At 35.1% G+C, this 21,189-nt stretch overlaps 3 protein-coding genes across 3 annotated transcripts; 1 reads left to right on the top strand and 2 right to left on the bottom strand.

Annotated features, from left to right (window-relative positions):
• Positions 1–252: 252 nt before the first annotated feature.
• On the bottom strand, positions 253–5,260 carry LOC120260796 (PHD finger protein ALFIN-LIKE 3-like). Its single transcript, XM_039268359.1, is given in 6 exon segments — positions 253–821; positions 1,373–1,496; positions 3,150–3,184; positions 3,186–3,379; positions 4,919–4,951; positions 5,060–5,260. Coding segments are annotated over 6 exon segments (756 nt in total). The 5' UTR covers positions 5,160–5,260; the 3' UTR covers positions 253–551.
• Positions 5,261–9,123: 3,863 nt separating this feature from the next.
• Positions 9,124–13,354, top strand: LOC120260795 (GPI mannosyltransferase 2). Its single transcript, XM_039268358.1, has 8 exons — positions 9,124–9,492; positions 9,657–9,762; positions 10,586–10,678; positions 10,776–10,971; positions 11,236–11,411; positions 11,668–11,882; positions 12,240–12,421; positions 12,957–13,354. Exons 1-8 carry the CDS (start codon positions 9,162–9,164, stop codon positions 13,125–13,127), a joined length of 1,470 nt encoding a protein of 489 aa, XP_039124292.1. The 5' UTR covers positions 9,124–9,161; the 3' UTR covers positions 13,128–13,354.
• Positions 13,355–13,821: 467 nt separating this feature from the next.
• On the bottom strand, positions 13,822–21,091 carry LOC120261289 (regulator of MON1-CCZ1 complex-like). The gene is given in 16 exon segments (XM_039269125.1): positions 13,822–14,220; positions 14,364–14,543; positions 14,791–14,899; positions 15,139–15,788; positions 15,897–15,971; positions 16,047–16,361; positions 16,715–16,802; positions 16,901–17,010; positions 18,159–18,227; positions 18,229–18,313; positions 18,565–18,824; positions 18,905–19,161; positions 19,284–19,352; positions 19,435–19,539; positions 20,729–20,800; positions 20,906–21,091. Coding segments are annotated over 12 exon segments (2,271 nt in total). The 5' UTR covers positions 19,073–19,161; positions 19,284–19,352; positions 19,435–19,539; positions 20,729–20,800; positions 20,906–21,091; the 3' UTR covers positions 13,822–14,058.
• Between the last annotated feature and the right edge of the window lie 98 nt (positions 21,092–21,189).

The raw sequence follows: 21,189 nt of genomic DNA, 5'->3' as shown, positions 1-21,189 counted from the left end.
GTTTTACCTCACTTTCCCAAAAAGGTTTTTGACAAAGTTCAACAACTCTATTAAATTTAGTGTTAATTTGAAAGAGTACATAATCTTCAAACAAAGAAAAACAATCACTATAATTAAAATAACTCAACAACATAACATAAGAAACAGATTAAAAAAAGGAAAAACACTGAAAAAAATACCAATAAAAAAACCCAGCACATCACAAATCATGCAAAAAGAAAAACCAAAACGAATGACATGAAAAAGGAAGAGTTGATCACCTAACAAACAACAATAGCCAATAAAAATGGGAAACCGAATAGAGATGTACATTGCTACAATGAGCTTTGAAAGGTTAGCAAGCTGCCACTAATCTATGATAAACAGCAAATAAATATCACAACATAACCACATGATATGACACCCTAAAACAGCCAGAAACAGCACATCTATTCAAAGGAATTACAAAATCAGGAGCACAGACAGGCCCAACCTTCTGCATAACTACATCCGAGCTTTTACATCGTTAGCGTTTAGCTGAGTTCACCAAATCGACAGAGAACAGGCGCTGATCAAGAGGCACGCGGCCTCTTGTTGCTGCAAGATGGACACTTGTATTGCTTGATGTGCTCAGCTCTTGCCGGAGTGATCTTCACACACTTACCATGGAACCAATTCTCGCAGACATCACAGCAGATCCAGAACTCATCTGATGCGTAGTTCTCACCACATGCTCCGCAAAGTGTTTCTCCATGCTCATCTTCGTCTTCCTCGTCCGGACCTTCATCCTCCTCCTTTGGCTGAATTGACTTCAAATTTTTGGTCTGAGGTTCTTGTGCTCGCTGATTTGTAGTCAATATCAAACAATGTGATACAATGAAGTTGTTTAGCTAGAAAAGATTATTAAGGATGCATATTCTTCATGCAAAATCAGTGGTCCACATCAAGATAAAGTGCAAGTCCTCTGGATTCACCAATGCTATAAAAGTCTATTTTATAAGGTCTTCAGCTAAAATAAAAGTTTTAAGGGCAATAGTGGAAAAGATAGAATGGACTGATGCATGATGAAGTAAAACTAGAATAATATAAATAATAGTGGGTACATTGTAAAAGGCTGTGCATAAAAAAGTAGCAATTTGCTTTTTTTAATCCTAAACAACACCCCCAGGCATAGGAAACAAAAAGTCTCCCACACTCAAACACCCTTTCACATGAAATAATATGTTTTCCTTAAGTAACTATGGTACTCACAATGCAAAGGACCTACCTGCTTCTAGAACCAGCAATTTAGAATTGAAAATACATGCCATAAACAATATAAGCAAAAAGTAAAATTGTTTTAGTGCAGTGTTTAAGCTATCCAAAATAGAGAGAAGGATGGGCCTTTGCACACCTGTTTGGAGTTTGTCTTGGATTTGTTATTGCTGTGATTGCTGGCTGGTGTCCTCACTTTGTCCTTTCCATTAACAACTTCATATATGGTCGGCAGATCATTTATCATACCAAAAAGACGCTTCCTGCAACAGAAGAGAATTTATAAACCATGCAGGTATATATACCAATTACCACTGTAGAATATTAAGATTACGTAAGCAATCCATCATACAGACCAAGAACAAGGGAGAGTAAGAGGACTGTTAAGCCTTCTCAAGCAATTAACCATCTAGCTATCACAAAGTTCTACAGGAAGCAAATGGTAAAAACTATTTATCCTCTTTTACAACTATGCACAGTTTCCTTGGATCACTAACGCGGTCATGCATGAGCTGAATAAATGATGAATGTATATCTAGAGTAACATCTTTGTTCATGGCCCTCACATGAAAATAAATGCAATCCACAGTTCAGATTCAAGCGCCACATAAAATGAATAAACAAAAACGTTCAGCGTTGCGGAACATGAGAGCAAACTGTTTTTTTATTCATTCATTCACTATACATTCAATGCATAAAGCTTTCAAACAAGGAAATTCATTTCAACATCTTCCTTTCAAGTATTGAAGGCAATATAAACTTTGATGTTCATAGAAATTTCAACTACCACATACTTAATTACTATGTTACCCAAATATTCCAAATCCAAACTTTAAATTTTAGTCTCATTTCAAACAGAAGTGTACTTTTGAGAAATGGTCTATAGTCAATTATTATTCTTTGTTTCTTGAAAAAATCAAACAGAAGCCCAAGTTAAAAGTGTCCATATGCGAGGACACAAGTGTTGGGATATGTATCAGTATCATTTAACATGGTTCATGCATATTAGGAGAAACGTTGCCCAGATCATAGGAACCCATAAAACAGCAGCTGAAGCGACTTAGACAGCTGCTAATATATGATAAAGTAACACAAATGACGTGCATGATAATGTGACTTGCAAAGTCACATTCAGGAAACCACTTACTACTGTAGCCTATAAATTAGAGGAAAAAATTAAGTATCAATTATAATCTAGAACCATCAGGTTCTTTCCATATAAAACAAAAGAAAAATACACATTGCTACTTTCACTCTCAGACCTAAAAAGACCACAGAGACAGAATAACTAATGTTGGCAACTATTAAAGGAAATAACAACCATATAACTAATTCCATAAAGGCAATGTTATCAGCAGGAAAATTTCTCTAAAAGCCAATTATCTTAATCAAATCAAAGATGGTCAGGATAAGTGAACTAAGAATTTCAATGGGAATCAACATTTGCAATGTCCCAGCACATCTTCCATATATTATATTAGTTATTATTAGACATGAAATTTTTAGATTTTTTGTCAGCTGATTATTGCAAACTTTTGTTTTAAAAGATGTCAATATATAGGGATCCAGACTAATGAATTATTAAAATTAATTACTCTAAATGTGTAAGTCACTAATAGAATCAAAACTAAGAAGCAAGGAAGAAGTGAAAGCAACATTTCAGACAAGGACAGTGTGTTAAGGGAAACGACGCATTCTAGTTATCAAAATGCTAGACAAAAATTCACATCAACTTCGTAATTTATTCAATCCGCACACAAATGGCTGGACCAGCGCAGCATAATGGACTCAAAATGTCCAAGATTGAGCCTGTACTTCTTTGCAAGTATGTGCATTCCATCAGAATTGAAGTGCAACAAGAGACTAAAAGGCATAGCAAATGGCCACAGAACAATAACTCAGATTTAACTGATTACCTTTCACTTTTATCAAATCCAAATCTGGCACCAAAAGTAGAATGCAACAGAAAGTAGCCATGCATCACTGTGAACAGCAACCAAAGATAACCAGTCCTTATCTTGCATTCCATCTCTTGCAAAATTAATTCCCAGAGCAGGCTCAGGAAGCTCCGGAGGAACCTCCTCTGCAGGTAGATTAACTTCCCATTGCTCATTGGGAAATCCATAAAGGCACAGATTTTCTTTTTCTGCAAGATATATTACTAAATAAGAACAAATAGCATGAGCTAGTTCTGCAGAATCGCTCATGAGTGTTTTGACAAAAGATTTGATAACAGCCATACATGGCTTTTTGATGTAGTATTAAGTATTAAAATAAGGGTGGCGAGGGAAAGAATGGGGTAGCCTCCCATCCTAGCAAAGAAACTTCAGCAAACACATCCCTTTCAAGGAAAGCAAGAGCTACAAAGAGGCCAAAGGTAAGAGACCACCCCTTAAATGCTTCTATTGTAATGGTCCTTAAAAACCAAACACTAATAATAACATTTACAAGAAAAAAGAACCAAATCTGAAACATTGCAAGGCTAGTTTGTGAGTAAGCCCATTATAAAGAAAAAGTGATTGTATTCTTAAAAATACAAATATAATATACACCTTCTTTTATTTGCCATTAAGCTCAATCATCAAAAACACAAACAATGATGTGAAAATAGAAACTGCGGCCCAATTAAATCAAAATCATAAATGATCCGATAGAAACTACACTAAAAACAAAACAAGAGGCATTCTAAAAGTCACAATTCCAAAAGTATTCCCACTTAAGAAAATGCTAATATTTCTCAGAACAAACTTAATGTATGCTAGCATAAATTGCTTTACAGAACCAACAAAACAAAAGGTGTAACAAACAGAGTAGCTCCAACATTTTCCGAATACGACAAAAAGGTTGATCAAAATAGAACATCCAAAAAGACCTGAGAAGAACTGCATTTCCAAGCCACAACAAGACATCAAATGCAACTTCTCATTATTGTACTTTTGAACAACACCAATAATGCATAAGCTGTCCAATACCAACATACCAAAAAGAATGCACTCAGCAAAAGCCCATATGGTTGGTCAAACACGATGGTTAGATGAGAGACCCAAACACAGGTATGCATAAAAGATGTACCAGAGAACATGCACACCTAAAGGCCATAAGGCAAGTCATGTGACACTCCATACGCATCAGTAGATGCATTAAATTCGAAGTAACATGCATGACAAGGAAAATCCAACAAACAGGAGGTGCAATATCATATAAAAATCACACAAAGCAGCTTTTAACTTAAACCAAATAAAAATAAAAATAAAAAAACTCCCAAGAACTTCTAGCAGACATCGAGCTAACCCTACTTTTGGCATCTATACAATAAACAAAATGGGCCATCCAGCATTCATCAAATAGACCAGCTTTTTCAAAATCAAAACTAGGAAAAGAAAAACACAATATCTATCTCCCATAAAACACATAACTTAAACTAAATTACTAGAAACCATCAGCTAATCTCGAACCAAGCAAGTTCTCACAAAGAACACATAAAACACAAAAAACAACTCCAAGAAACCCAAAAAGATACAGAGAAACGAAAATCAAGAAGAAAATGAAAATCATGGCTGAAGAAACGAAACAACACAACACAAGACACAAGAAGAAACTCCAAGAAACCCAAAAAAACTAAATTTAACAAACAAAACAACACAAGACACAAGAAGAAACGAAAATCATGGCTGAAAATCCTCACCGGGGTCGCACTGCTGGTAGAAATCCTCCACATCTGCAACATTTAAACCGAAAATGAAAAATAAAAAACATACAGAGAAAACCCCCCAAAAAAAAAAAAATGGGATCTTTCGAAACCCTAGAAAAATCGAAAGGCACTCACCAGTGGTGAGGGCTTTGATCAAGCCAGCACGGCGGCCCTTGAAGTCCCGGAAGACCTCCTCCACCGTCCGAGGGTTGTACTGCGCTGATCCGCCATCCATGAGGACCAAATTGAAAATTTAAGGTTTTCCGGGGACGAATTCGAAAGAGCTTCGTGCAAAAGGAGGGTTTGGGGTTTTCAAAATTAGAAAGATGATGAAAAACAATGATATTTATATTCAGGTCCCTGAGCGGACTTGAGAGTGTTGTTCATGAATGTTAAATTAGTTTTCATAAAATTGGGATGAATCCGGGGACCAGTGCCACGTATACAATTTTATGTTTTCCTTTTTCATTTAAGTGCCTAGAAAATAACGAAATTATTAGAAATTATTAGTTTGCCCCTTGTAAAATTGGGAAATTTTCATTTATGCAAGAAATGAAGTGCGTCTGTGTGTGTGATGGCGTATGTTGTTACCACCCAAAAAACAAAATAATAATTTAAATTTTAAAATTTCTATTTTATCACCTAGATATATTTATATATACATAAAAATAGAGGTTTTTTCCCGCTAAATAAAACTTATGATTTATTGTTCCGATCCATCATTTGTACTACTTGGCTAAAATAAAATGCTCAAATATTGAAGTCCTTTTCATTACCGACAACTATGACCATGTTTAAAATCAATAACATATTTTTTTGTCATGAGTTTCTGTAATTATAAGTCCAAAAAATCAAAGCTAGCATATCCGACTTCTACAATTAAGCAGAGCCTAAAGTACTTCTACAATTAAGTAAAACTTAAAATTTTTAGATCATTGTGAGAGTGAGAACTGATCATAAGAGACATCACATTACAGGTATGATAATTTGTGATGCAGTTGTTTGAGGAGCTATTTTAATTAAAACCCTTCTATTTTTACCTGGAAGTCGCCATACTTATGTTGTCTATTTTTGTATTTATTTTGCTTTAGTGATCGTTCTCTTTATTCCTAGTCGATTTGATATAAATTTCATTTGTAGTTTTTTTGTTCTTCGTGGATGTATACAAATGAGCGAATCTCTGTATGTATGTATAAATTCAAAATTGCTAGTGTTTTTCACTTTTTCTTTGCTATAGACATATGTATATATATATGTATATATATATATATGGAGTCTTATGAACCATTTATTATCATTTAATGGTGCAAAAAATAGATAAACTTTTTTTTTCTTACCATGAGGGAAAGTGTATTTTGGGAGGTAATTGTCTGTTGGATTTAAAGTATTACCAAATAGTAAAGTTAGTAAAAAATATTAATTTACAAAAAGAAAAAGATGGCCATTACATCCCTTCCGCTGTTGGTGAGTGAGGTTGACAGATTTGTATTTTATTAATTGATTAAAAAAATGGAATTATTTATACATTTATTAATAAATTAATTAAATTAATATTTTAAAAAATAAACATACCAAAATTAAACAAACGCTCAATGTATCACTGTTTAAGAGAATGAAGTATTGGGGTTGATGAAGATATACAAACAAGTAACAAAAATTAATTAATGTGAACAATATTTTTGATAGAACACAAATCACTAATAAATAAATAAAATCATCATTCTCACTAAAAAAAACTAAAAATACAATTAATTCTAATCCCCAAATAGAGATAGAAAATTTGATCAATTGTTTTTCCATATTGAAAAATAAAAATAAAATAAAATTATTTTTACAACTAAACATCATCATAATAAATACATAAAAAAAAAAAACTTTATATAAGAGGACTAAGAGACCGAGGTGAGGGCTCGCCATAAGGTGGTAAGTCAGAAAGAACATCAAGAAAAATTCTTCTTATTTTTAGACACTGTGTGTTCTTAGAACTAACGTTGGATGATATTTTTTCGACAGAGAATAAACCAGAGGAAGAAGAGAGGATGAGATACACCAAAGCTTGCACCAAGATGAACACACCAACCTTCATCAAATCATCACTTGATTCATTAAACACCATTTTGAATGAAATTTATTATAACTAGACAAGTGGATAAGAAGAAGAACAAGAAAATAAGAGATGAAGGATTACTAACAAGTCTTCTTAGTAAATGTATATAAAGAAAGATAGAGAAACAGATCGAAGCTCATAAGCCGCCTATTTTGAGTCAATGTGACATGTTTGTGAATTGAAACTTCTTTGAAGGTTGGTTAGTAGGTTTAGGACATGTTTGTGAATTGAAACTTCTTTGAAGATTAGTTAGTAGGTTTGTTTGGTGTCCCACTCTGACTTGTTTAATGGAGTTGGTTGGCTTATTTAGGTCAAAATGAAAAGCTCATGTTGAGAATGTGGGCCATGAGATTGGAACATTAATTTATAGTCAAATTTGGAGCTTGTGCTTGAGATTACATTCAAAAACCATGGGCAAGAAGGCTTTTTTATTATTATTATTATTATTATTATTATTATTATTATATGAATGTGACTTAAACATGCTAAAAACATGATAAGCAATTAATACTTTAACTCAGTTATGCTCGCATCTTGTATAAGTTGAGGTTCAAATTTGATACCTCAGGAATAATATGAACATCTTACATATGAAACCCAATATTAATATATTTAGAGATTGTTGGTCCATGGGTGAAAAGCCTTTTTTTCAAATTTAAAAATTATAATTTATAATTAATGAATAAAAATGTATAGATTAGCATTTTTTCACAACTATAATTGATAATTGTTTTTATTAATTATTCCCTCCGTTCCTTTTTATCTGTCGTGAATAACCAATCTCACAAAGTTGGTTATTTCACATAATTTGATAAAAAAATAGTTATTTTTCCAAAATTACCCCTAATTTATATCTTCACATTTCTCTCTCATATTAAATTTCAAGAGAATCGAATAAAGTGTCGCAGAATCTTTGGAAAAATAATAAACGCTTCGATATTTAAAAACGATAAATAAAAAGGAAAAACTGGGCTTTTACGATAGATAAAAAGCTAATCGAAAGAATCCATATAGAAGGAAACCACATGAAACTAGCACAAATGCTGCTCGGTGATGTGAAATTTCTTTTTTTCTTTTTTTAAAAAAAAGGAGAAAGTAAAAACCCAATCGTCTCTCTCTCATGTGTCCCTCTCCCCCACTCATGGTCGTCGCTTCACTCCCGGCCGCCACTTCCCTCCCTCGCTCCAGGCCGCCGCTTTCCTCACTCGTGTGGGTCTCTCTCTCTCTCTCTCTCTCTCTCTCTCTCTCTCTCGTAGCTCGTGCTCCCTGGTCACCGCAGCCCGGCTCGCCCTGGCCTTCGCCTCCTCCACTGCACTGAACGAGGCCAAGAGCGGGTGAGGAAAGCGATGGCTTGGAGCGAGGGAGGGAAGCACCGGTCAGGAGTGGCGACCGGAAGCGGCGATCAGGAGCACTGAGCCACACGAGAGAGAGAGAGAGAGAGAGACCCACACAAGTGAGGAAAGCGGCGGCCGGGAGAGACCCACACGAGTGAGGAAAACGGTGGCCGGGAACTGCGACCGAGAGTGAAGCAGCGGCCAGGAATGGAAGAGGGACACAAGAGAGAGTGTGATAGAGAGAGACGATCGACTTTTTTACTTTCTCTTTTTTTTTTTTTTAAAAAAAAAATTCCACGTCACCAGCCACATCATTCGTGTAGCTGGTTTCGTGTGGTTTCTTCACTCTATATAGCATTACTCGAAAGAAAGGAGAGAGTATTTAATAATTATATTTATTTATATTTTATATAAAAAGTTAATTCATCCCATATTATTCGTAGTGCTAGTCGGAGAGGTTGCCATAACTTGATATAAATTGAAGTGAACTCATTAATTACAATTTATTTCCAACTAAATATTAAACAAATAGTATCTACAAGCACAGTAAAAAATATTAATCTCTTTAAGTGCAATAAATAAAAAAAAACACATAAGATTTACAAAATTGCTTGAGTATATATATAAACAACAATTAGCTTTTACAAGGGTACTAATACAAATACTCTTAATTACTCTTATTAATTATAAGTTTAAGCTTAATCTTTTTAAAAAAAAGGGAATAACTAATTGAAGCATGTTTAAAGTTTAAACTGACATGCGGTAACTGGATCCAGCACTCCTTCGTTTTCCTCGAATGGCGAACGGGATCCGGTCCTCCGCCGGCGACATCCTCCGCCTGGCGTTCATCTCCCGCCTTCTCATCCTAACCCTAATCGTTCTCTTCCGGTTCCTTTTCGATCCCTACGACACCTCCGGCGCCCTCAACCACCCCTGTCACCACCTCGACGGAACGCCGCCTCCTCGGAGTCCTCTCCTATGGCCTCGCGTCGCCGCGGCGATCGAGCAAAGCGTGGTGTGGGACAGCGTCTACTTTGTCCGGATCGCCGAGTGTGGGTACGAGTACGAGCAAACCTTTGCTTTCCTCCCCCTCCTTCCCGTTGCCACCTCCCTCCTCTCCCGCTCCGGTGAGCTTCGCCCCCTTCTTGGGTTAGGGGTTAGGGTTAGGGTTAGGGTTTCAATTTCTGTCTGTCAGATTCGGGTCGGGATCCAGCAAAGTATCGAAAAATGAAAATTTTGATCTTCCATTCATTTTATTTTAAATAATTTTTTTAAAAAAATTTAATTACAGTATTGGCTCCATTAGTTCCAGTGATCGGTTGCAGAGCGGTGCTGGCATTGGCTGGATATGTGATCAATAATGTTGCGTTTATCTTTGCAGCATTGTATTTTTACAGGTGAATTTTTTTTTTCATTGATTAATTCCCTTCTTTTTGATGTTCAGTAGCATTGTTTGTCATTTATTTATTTAACTTTTTTCTCTTCTGATTATTACTCTTTAAGAAACTTGAAAATTTGTTAAATGTGTTGATATCAAATGGTAGTTTACATGTCATATAGGTTTCAAGTTTGGGTTGATAAAAGTGGATAAACCACAGTTTTATTGAAATAAAAAAACAGGCCAAACACAAGCAAACAAGATTGGGGGCTTAATTTTTTATATTAAACTGTTGGTTTCTTCTTTTTTTTTTACTGTATAATCAAAATTTGATTTTCTGGATAAAAATAGGGTTTTTTATAGCATATGTAATTTAGTGTTTTGATTATGGATAAATGTTTCATTGATTTGAACCTAGGGATTTTGTATTGATTGGAGGCTGTTGTCATCCACAAAAGAAGAGGTTTTTTTTTTATATATAATTTAATAGTCATAAGATGGGATTGTTTTCTCAATCAAATGTTTAGAGAAGGTGTTGTATGCAAACAAATGAAGAAAGAGAGGATTGTTTGGTAAATGATTTTTTAAAAAAAAAACAATTATATGATTTATGGATAAATCTTGGAAAGATATAATTTTTCCTATATAGAGTTTGTCTTTTCCACCATAATTAATCGGTCCTGTATTTTCTTTCAAAAGTGTGCTCTGACTTTTAGGATTTCAAAATAATTTAAATGCTGCTATTTCTTGATTGTATTAGTTTTGTGGTTCTGGTGGTATAGTTGTCTTTTTGCTGCCTAATTTTGCTGAAATGCTGTAGTGATCGTCTTACTCTTATCCAGACTTTCAGTTTTGATATTGAAGGATTCCAAAGCGGCCTTTTTAGCGTCTGTTTTGTTCTGCTTCAATCCAGCTTCTGTGTTTTACTCATCAATGTAAGATTATTAACCTTCTTTTACCATTTTTACCCCATTATCAAAAATCAGAATTTTTGGGTTCAAAATGAATAAGATTTGGGTATGTTCTTGGCAGATATTCAGAGAGTCTTTATGCATTATTTTCACTTGGAGGAATTTACTATGTATTTTCTGGCTCTAATACACTTGCCATGCTCCTGCTTGCTGTTTCTGGTTCAGCTCGATCAAATGGAGTTCTTAATGCTGGCTATTTCATGTTTTTGACATTGGTAAAGGTTTATGAAGCTGTTTCTCAAAATAGAAAAATCAAAGTAAGGCCCACTTTAATTTTACATCAGTTTGTTCTGAAATTTGAATTGCATATAGTTTCTCGGAGAAATCAACACCAACCTTAGAGAGACATAGCTAAAATTGATATCTGGTTAAATGGTATTATTTATCACTTTGTTATTCTTAATGAAATGGTTTGCTTGCATTTAAATAATGTGATTGAATTTGATATTGCCTTTAACCATCTTTAAGTTCTATATTTAGCCTAATGTTATTTATTGATTAGTGTATTTGTTCTTTAGTAGGTAGTGAAGGCTATTGTTGATGGCACCCTGTATTCCATTTGTATTTTCATTCCATATGTGGCTTTTCAAGCATATGGGTACTCCAACATCTGTAAAGGTGGTTCTCTAGATGAGTTGAGACCATGGTGCAAAGCAAGAATACCTCATTTATATGCTTTTCTTCAAAGTCATTATTGGTATGTCCATTTACCTCGGATTACGCACATTAGCTATGTTAATGCCCTAAGATACGTATTAGTGATGTATCTTACCTATATTGTTTAGGTATCATTCTTGGATCTTGGTTTTACTTTTTAGCTACTTGAAACTTTAGTATTTGCAACTGCTTATTCCTTTCTGAAAGAGAAAACTAAGTTCAGGTGAATGTGATACTAGGAAATAAGATTCACTCAGATGGTTTCTTCTCTGACAACTGATCTGTTTCTTTGTCAGGGGTGTAGGGTTCTTGAGATATTTTCAAGTAAAACAGTTGCCAAACTTTCTTCTTGCGTCTCCAATTTTAACTCTAGCAGTTTGCTCCATCAGCAAATATGCAAAGTCACTGCCACAAGTTGTTCAAGCATTGGTTGTGCGGCAGGGAAACAATCCACCATTCTCCAATGTTACTTCTACTGCTAAGGATGGTATTTCTTTTAAAAATTCTAAAGGTACAATCTCTCAGTCATGAATAGCACCTATAGTCTCTTTCTCTACAATTACAGATTTTGTATGTAACCCATTGTCAGTTATTTACTAAAAGTCCATGTTTTCTTTGATGCTATCATGAGTTCTTTTTTTTTTTTTTTACTAGTACATCTGAGGCAGTTTGTTGTTTGTTTTTTTTCTTGCAAAACTTTGCATTGATTTCTCTTTACCTCTGGAAAAGGAATGACCCCAGTTTTTGTTATTAAGAATCCCATGCACGACCTTCATTTAAGAATATTCCAATCTGATAAAAATGGTTAATCTTTCTGTCTTGGTGCTATCACCAGGCGATTTCTCAACCTTATTAATATTTGAAGCAGGTGATTCTGTGGTTAAACAGAGGAGGAGAGAGAATGCCGATGAAGTTCAGAAGAATCTCAAACCTATATCTCAAGGAACTATCTTTAAAACAAATCAAGGATACTACAACATCATGGTTCTTCCTTTTATTCTCCATCTGGGATTTTTGACATTTACCGCATTTTTTGTCATGCACGTTCAGGTCAGGCCACTATTTACTCTACTCTGTCATTGTACCTGGGATTTTTTTGGCTTTCACTTCAATATATCAATTGTTTTTATATATTATTATTTAAATGTACCATCTAGCCAGTAATCTGTCGTTGGGTCAATCCTTCTAAAACATCTTGTTGATGTTTCCCAACTGACCTTAACTGGAACTAGGCTTCAATTGTCAAACAGTTTGAACGGATTTAGCACATTCCAAATTATAGAATTGCCACCAAGGCACTAGATCGCCTGCATTCAGGAATTTTCAACTGAAAATAGTTTCACTTCTTTTCACATTTAAACGTTGACACTGGTTAGGATGATTTTCATTCAACCTGCTTTCCTTTGTATCAGACCATGTTACATCGAAATCCCATATGTTTCATCAGATTTGTGAGAAAAAGGAAAATGAATGTTTCATTGTAACATATGAAAGAGGAATATTCATTATTGTTTGCCATCTATCGATCTTTTTGTTTATGAAATCTTGCCTGCTGCTGATGATAATAGTGCTTATTCTCTGACAGGTTTCGACTAGGTTTTTGTCGGCCAGTCCCCCAATTTACTGGTTTGCTTCTTATACAATGCTATCACCGGACCGAAATTTAGCAAAATGGAGATACTTGATCTCCACCTACTTCATCGCATACATCCTCCTCGGCGCTCTGCTCTTCTCTAACTTTTATCCTTTCACTTGAGGAACTGGATTGTATTGGATTCAACAACAGGTTGATTTTTCTGATAATATTATTAACTTCTTGGAGATGTCAAATGTGCTTGCCATTTTCCAATTTGAAGGGTTCAAAGTTTTATTTCTATAAAGAGGAGAAAAGCTTTAGTGAGTGAGTTTTTGTGACTTTGTTAAGCATCTTGATTAATGCCCCTGAATGCCTTGTAAATTGATTTAGGTTGAAAACAAGCAATAGCGAAAATGGTTGTTTTGGTCTCTCATTTTGGTGGATGTTATTTGATGACTTCTTTCTTTAAAGAAAAAAAATTATATGGTTCTGAAAGTTGAGCATGCTTTTCAAAAATAATAATAATAATAAATAAAACATATAAACGATTAAAAATTTTCACTAACATTTATTTAATCTTTTAATACTCAATAATACTTTATTAAAATAAATATTTCAATTATTAATTTCTTAATTTAGCTTTAAGTAGATCCTGTTCATGATAGTTTACCCTTACTTTTATGAATTGCACATCCTAAAGTACTGCAACCAAACAACTTGAATGCATGAAATGATGCTGCAGTGGAAGTGTCACTTCTTAAAAAGACAAACCAAATACTCTCAACAGATTCACTTTTCAAGGACACCACAATTCCACCATAGTCCACTAATGATATATTCTTGCTTCTCCTCCCCTTTAATTATTACTTCAAGCTAAAAAAATAAGATAATCACTCAATTGAAACAGAAAGGTCAGAAAAAAAAAAAGTTATTCATGATATAAGCTACAATATTGTTACTCTACTGAGATCTTTCAATTCAACTATTTTAAACTATGTTCACATTACACCAATTTCCTGCTGCTGAAGTTTCTTGCTGAAGAATCTTGTAAAATGATCAGAAAATTTTCAGGGTTGACAAGTATTGTCACTGGTGTACCTCAATTCAATCATTAACTCATTTCAACCAGAATTCGCTGGTACCTGCTGCAGTCTGATGTCTCTTTGAAGCCAGGCAGAAAATCAGAGAAAAACCTCAGCACGGCAGCAAGATTTTGAGCCTCGCGGGTGGCCAAAGCTGCCTCGAGGAATAGTGATGACCGTACTGTAATAACCTGCATATGATATTCCGCAAAGAACAGTAGGATATATCATAAAATGCTACTAACAGAATATTCATCTTAACCACGCACAGTTTATAGAAGTGGATAACAAGATCTATACAAGATGATGTCTACATTATGGTATCAAGACAGACCTTGTGCTTATGAGCGTAGCGCAAAGCTTCAAGGTAGTATCCATCTTGTAATAGTGTGGTAACATAATCATGATGCAGTGACAGCTGTCTAAGCATATCGACTCCTAGCTTATGTGTTGCTAAGTTTTGGCGGCCCGACTCTAACAGTTGCAGAGCAACTTCTTTTGAGGGCTCCAAGATCTGCATAAGAATAATGTGTGACCAAAAAGCTATGATATTTTAAGAGCTTGTGAAACTTCAAATTTTGATGTTCAACAAAATTAAACAACAGCACAAATCATCTAATGCAGAGGTTAGTTGGAAAATGATGAGCAATAAATAACCCAACAGTCAAAAATAAAATTTTCTACGGCTAATAAGCAGGCATGGAGTAGAACAATGAAATAGAGTACAATTAAGAAGCTTCACAATCCGATATTTATTTCACCTTGTTCACTAAGAACATCCCGATTTCAGGATAGCGATTGTTGCGAGCTAGAAGTTGTATGATCATAACATAAATGTTTGGATGAACTTTGAATTTCTCTTTTGAAACACTGCAAACAGTAAGAAAATATTTGAAGTGGTAAATAAGTTAATTAGAATTCATTTGAATTCGACAGTATGTAACACTAGAACAGCATACCATAAGTCAATAGATTTCAGCAGGAAATACAAAAACCTATCCAATAGTTAAATGGAAAGGCTTTGTAGGTTTTGCTCTTACTAACCTCAACGATTAACATGTAAAAAGATTGAGTTATTCACACTGTAAAAGCAAGATACAGCAGCATACCTCCGCAGAAACTCTACAATAATTGCAACTAAGTATGCAGGATCTCCACCCATTTCCTCCTCAACAACTGCAAAAACAGAGTTGTGCATGTCCTCAGGTGAAATAGCTACACTTGGTGATTGAGTTCCTTGCTGACTAGAAGCAGACGTAGATGGACCATTGTTAAGTTCTTCAGACTGTAAAGGAGATTTTCCTGAAGCAGTGTTTGAGCTTTCCACCTGAATTTCTTCTCTTTCAGTGGGAAAGGACTTCTCCAGAAACCGTCCTGAATTAGTCCCCACTGTTTCTAAGTTCAAGTCGGCCACATTTTCAGAAACAGCAAGCTTTAGTGCTCCAATTGCCACAGATGTTGAAACATCAGCGTGAGTTTTGCTTGCATCTGTGCCTATAAATTGCTGGTGCTCCTCCTTCCCGCTTGATTCTTGTTCCATGTGTCTCTGCGTGTTCATTTGACTACCTGGCTCCTCATAAGAACGGCTGCCAGTACTTTGGGACTTCTCTGGAGCCCCCTTGTCCACTGGAAGGCCATTTCCCATTTTGACTGAATGAGCATACGAACCAATGAGTACATCTATTGCCCTTGCTACCAGAGATACAGGTCTCTTTTCAACGATTATGGTGCGCAGAATAGCCAGGCATAACTGCTTAATCTGAATGCGAGAAGATTGGCATGGTGTCAGAAGCGGAATTGGGTTCTTTCTTAATCAGGCTAGCTGAAGATCAGATTAATGTATTGCAGAGACAGGAGTTAGTTTTACCTTGGTAGGTTCAGATTTTCGCCGTTGTAAGAACTCTAGAACCAAAGGCATGTCTGAACTACTAGCAGCGATGGCCTGGCGTGAAGGACTTGCCCATTAGAATAGAACTACAGAGCATAGCATTTCTTTGTTGTCGCAAAAATAACTCACCTCTAAATCCAAATAGATCCTCCACAATAGCCCATTGTCAACATCACATATAAGATCAGGAACAAGAAAAAGTCCAGCTATCTCCATATATGGTTCCTCCATAAGCACTTATTGTATTGTCCCTCCTGAAGGATTTTTTTGCCTCCTACTATTTGATGAACTCCTCAACAGGAGTGGAAGTGGAGCAGAAATAGGTGCTAAAGAATCCAAGAAAATGTCATAGAGTATGACAACTTTGGCATCCACTTGATGAATAAGAAGTACATTATCAACAACACTAACTGCAATTTTGCCAGAATAAACAGGCAGAGATCCCTGAAGTGATAGATTGAAAAAGACATGAGTCATTATATATGTCTTATCAAAAGTTGACAGAATAATTTTTAAAGGGCCTTTTTGCATAATAAGGCCTGCTTCTGAAAATGTGTTCCATCTATATCTATCTTGCAGTTAGTAAACGCACTTTATATATGAATCAACATTTTCATAATAAGGCATATTTCTATGGTCTATGTGTGCCTAGCACTGTGTATAAAAATGCCAATATCGCAGGGTAATACAAGGGGGGGAAAGAAGGAACAGATTTTCTTACAGCATAAAATAATTTGGAAAAGAATACTTTGCTGTTTGAGACTAATATAAGTGAATGTTTTAGTAGGAACTTGTACCTGTTGCACAACAGCATCTCGATAGAACCTATACAGGTAGAGTAGCATGCCAACCCTATCAAGTTGCAGGCAGTATATTCTTCCATACCTGTAGATAACAAAAGAATGTATATCAGAATCTTTTGGGGAAAATGCAAACCATACTGAAAATTCTCATAATTTGTGTAGAATTTTAACGAGGACGACATTGTCACAATATGGACATCATCTTCAGTGAGAACAGGTTTTTGATTTGTCTCAGCCTTGGTCATTGTCATCTCAAACTTTGGTAAGCGAATGATTCCTCCAGATGAAAACTGAAGATAAGGACAAAAGGAGATGCCAAAGAAAATTAACAAAAGAAATTGAAGTTGTACACAAATGTGAAAATCTTGCACAAGCAAAAAAAAAAAAGAATATAAACTCAAGATTGCAGGTGAAGGCACAACAACCAAATTCCAAGGTAAAAATTTAACATTAAGCAGCTTCAGAAAATATTTTACATGTAGAAATTAGTAGCCTTAGAATACATCCTAAGAGGTGTTTGGAACTTTAGAGGCATTGTTTGGCAAGGATTCAAATTTACCTTCTTACTGAAACAAATCTAAAAATTGTGATAATCCATTCATGCTTCAATACTTTCATCACAATTTATTAAAAAAAAATTGAAATAATTCCACAAAGCCCAATAGCAATTGAGGTCAATCAAAATTACAAATATCATAGGATGAAAAACATAAATCACCATTATGAAAATCACCCATCACATCTTGTTATTGAGGATGTAGGTTTATAGAATAGTAAATCTGATAAGATGTTTTGCAAATATCCATCGCCTCTTGCTAATAATGATTGTAGATTTATAGAATAGTAAATCTAATAAGATGTTTTGCAAATGTCCTTAGAGCTACCAAGCAAATTTTGCATATGAAAAGGCCTTAGGTTATGATGACCTGCATTTTGTTCTCAAATCATACACAAAGCAACAATAAATCTGCCATTTAATCTATTTGCAAGACAGATAATTTAAACTAGAGAGAAAAAAAAAATCAAAATAATTTGCATGAACATTTCCCAGAAGTGGAAAATGGAAAATGATGTCTCTAATGTAATGGGTAGACAAACAAAAACAAGCTATTCAAGAAAGGAAACGCAAAATGAGTACATCAATCAGCTTGTTACTTGAATGATAATCAATCAATTCAGGTCATGAACTGACATCAAGTTTGAAAAAATGCGTCAAATATAATGGACACGTAATGGCTTGAACTTACAACAACGATTAATGCTTTAATGAATAAGCATGACCCTAAATGATCCCCTTTGACCAAAAACTAATTACGGTATCCATCAAGAAATAGAAAGTGGAATGAAGAAGAGTTGGAACACATCTGCATTAAGTGACTTTCAAAAACTGACATAAAAGCAACGACCAGAATGCAAATATCTCATGCTAGAGGATTACCTGGAAGCCATAGAAAACTGTGCATTGCATGCCAGAAGCAAGTAGAATCATCCTACTTTCATGGGTGTGAGACATACCAGCTCACGCTGAATCGTTTGGACTCCACCAAGCGGAGCGTATTCAACTCATGTTCATATCGAAGTAAATCTAGACCACTGCAAAAGAAGTTCATCCATGAACTCTGGTGTTTAAGTTATGCACAATAATAGAAGCAATACATTTCATGAAGTTAGAGTTCACCCAGACATCAGAATTTGCACTGTGATCAAAATGACCAGTTGAAACTCAGTGTCAGATGTTCCAATACGCGCACTCGTGCAGACACACACAAATATATACATACCTATATATATACAATTATACATATATATATATAAAAATTCTAGAACAAGAGTAGAGGAAATACCTTGTCTTTACTAATATAAGATCACAGGTTGGGCAATCTGTCCAAAAGAAACCAAGTATGCTTTCAGAATCTGGCTTGCATCTTCGACTGAACATCTCTCCAGTTTCTCTGTTTTTGAACTGAATCTCATGATTCGATCGCTTGATTCCTATAAATTTTCTATTCAAGGAGCATCGCATAGACAAAATAGGCCCTTCATTGATGGAGTCCGACTCAGGCGGATCAAATTGCATGGTAGGAGCAATTTTCCATGATAAAATCTGCAAAGGCAAAACCTCTTAACAATAGATTACAAGTAAATCAAGCAGATTCATGCAAACATATCCATTTTTCATACAACCTGATCAGCAGTGGGAGAAAGAAGCAATTTGTTCCCATCATCATAATATAGCCCTTGTGTTTCAGGAATATTGCACCGTAAAGGTGGATGCTGAATATAAACATGAGAGAGTGTGCCTGAACTGCCCAGACCAACTGGAGGATAATCACTAGATGTGCTTCCGAGCATTTCTGGCTTTTTTTGTTCCTCAAGTTCAGTTGAGTTTAGCAGATCCAAGAAGTGATCTCAGGTAGTCCAGAGTAAAAGAGCCTTTTCGCCTAACAATAACATGGGTTTATAAACAAACCAACAATTATGGCGCCAATCATCCAGCATAAGAAGCATTAAGAGAATGTAATAAGATGACATTTTTATCAATCCTACTGACTGGCAATCAAACCTTGAGTTAAGGAATAGGACTCCAGGAAGGTTCCCAGATGCTTGGTTAAATTTAAACCTTGTTTCTAACCTTTAAAAAAGGAAACCAAAGAATAAACATAAACATTTGAGGATAAGAAAGTCCAAGCTTTTGTATATCAACGAACAAATACCGTATTCTGCATGCAGGTTTTTTTAGTTGAAGAAATTCTTTTTAGACACATGTCATGTTCAATCTCTGGGACCTTTTCTTTTATGCATCTCCCATACTCTCTTGCCTAAAAGAGTAATAAATATAAAATCAATAAGAATAAGAATGACACTGATAAAAAATTACCCAAGTTATTTCACAGGGATAAAAACTCACCTCTCAATCTCAACAAAGTAGGGGTTTGTTAATTTTTCATTAGTCACACAACACATGATATCATATCATGAAAATGTCCATTTCTTCCTAATGATCAATTAAATCATAAACAACATAGAAAGAAACCATTAGCTACTTATAATAGCTAGTCCCGCTAAATGCTTCCTTATAATTGATATTCCAGGTCACCTTTTTTAAAACTTTTTTATTTGCAAAATTATATTAACAGATTCAGCCTGTCCTGCAATTGGCAAGACATGCTATTCAAATAAACAATTGGGTACCATGCGCTACTGTTTTTGAGACAAAACTGCATAACAGTTCTATTCATTGATTCATCTTCCAACCCAAATAGTCCAACTCAGTTTCTCTTTGTGGCCTGTCCACACTGGCCTCAGCTCTAAAGTTAGTAAAGCTTCGGACATTACAAACTATACAACATAATTATCACACAAAACACAAGCAGATGACACTGGATATGGATCAGTCAAGCATAATACTTGTAACTTAAATTTTAAAACTAAATATTTTTCACAAAGGATCCATATACCTAACAACACATACCTTGCTGTCGTTCTTAATTGGAGGGATATACTGAGGTAAAAAAATTATTTGCTACAGTTAGATAGTTGCAGTGAAACAGAAGACTGTGATGGCATGATCACCATTAGAATTACAACTCCTGCTCCTTTTTCTCTTTTCTTTAGGGCAATTCAAATCATAGACACTTTGGACAAGGGATGCAATGACACTAACCTACATCTAGAGGTTTCAAAAACACTCATTATGTGCATATGGCACTAGGGAAAGGAAAAGTTTCCGTTTTGCTGGATACAAATCATAACTAAACAATTCTTTGTCCTTATGGTAACTTTAATTGCACCAATTCTTGCTATCCAAGGAAATCAAAAGCGCTCGTAAGTTAGCTATTTGTTGAATCTATAACTTTGTTTTCAACATTTTGTTCTTCTTTCCTAATTCGTCCATATTGCACCCTAGACTATCAGAACATTGAATCTGTTCATCATACCACAATTCAAATGAAATCTTTGAAAATCAAATATCAAGAATAAGAAAAACATAAACGCGGATTCACAGACCTGGGACGAACAATTCGCCAAAATCCGCCGTAAGACCGAGGCGCTCTTCCTCTCTTTCATTTACCAAGCCACCTATCATATATATATATATACAAATAAACGTGAATTTATAATAAAAAAATCCAGAGAAAAACACAAACAAACACAAATTATAGTCTCGGAGGAATCGAATAAAACCTTTCTAGGGTTTGGGGATGCAAGGAGGATCGATCGGCGAGAAAAATCAGGAGCAAATACGAGCTCGATCAAGTGGGAAAACGCAACAAAAAAGGAATTTTGATGCAGTTTTATGGATTGATTTCGATCGAAAGCAGCTAGGGTTGATGCTCTTCGTCTCTGAACCTACCAGTCTTCTTGCTCGTAGCCCAGACGGGAAACGGGAAAAAGAATAACTTTTATATTTTTTAAAAAAGTAATTGACTAATTATTTTATTATTTTTATTAACAAACTATAATTAAAA

This window comes from Dioscorea cayenensis, chromosome 5 (assembly GCF_009730915.1).
Source record: "Dioscorea cayenensis subsp. rotundata cultivar TDr96_F1 chromosome 5, TDr96_F1_v2_PseudoChromosome.rev07_lg8_w22 25.fasta, whole genome shotgun sequence".
NCBI lineage: Eukaryota > Viridiplantae > Streptophyta > Magnoliopsida > Dioscoreales > Dioscoreaceae > Dioscorea > Dioscorea cayenensis.
This window is presented reverse-complemented; position numbering and strand designations above follow the sequence as displayed.

Bases quoted from the DNA above. Each gene is read 5' to 3' on its own strand.
- LOC120260795 (XM_039268358.1), top strand. From the start codon at position 9,162: ATGGCGAACGGGATCCGGTCCTCCGCCGGCGACATCCTCCGCCTGGCG. The intron at 10,972-11,235 runs GTAAGGCCCACT...GTTCTTTAGTAG, and splicing joins CTCAAAATAGAAAAATCAAA to GTAGTGAAGGCTATTGTTGA. The intron at 11,883-12,239 runs GTACAATCTCTC...TATTTGAAGCAG, and splicing joins TTCTTTTAAAAATTCTAAAG to GTGATTCTGTGGTTAAACAG.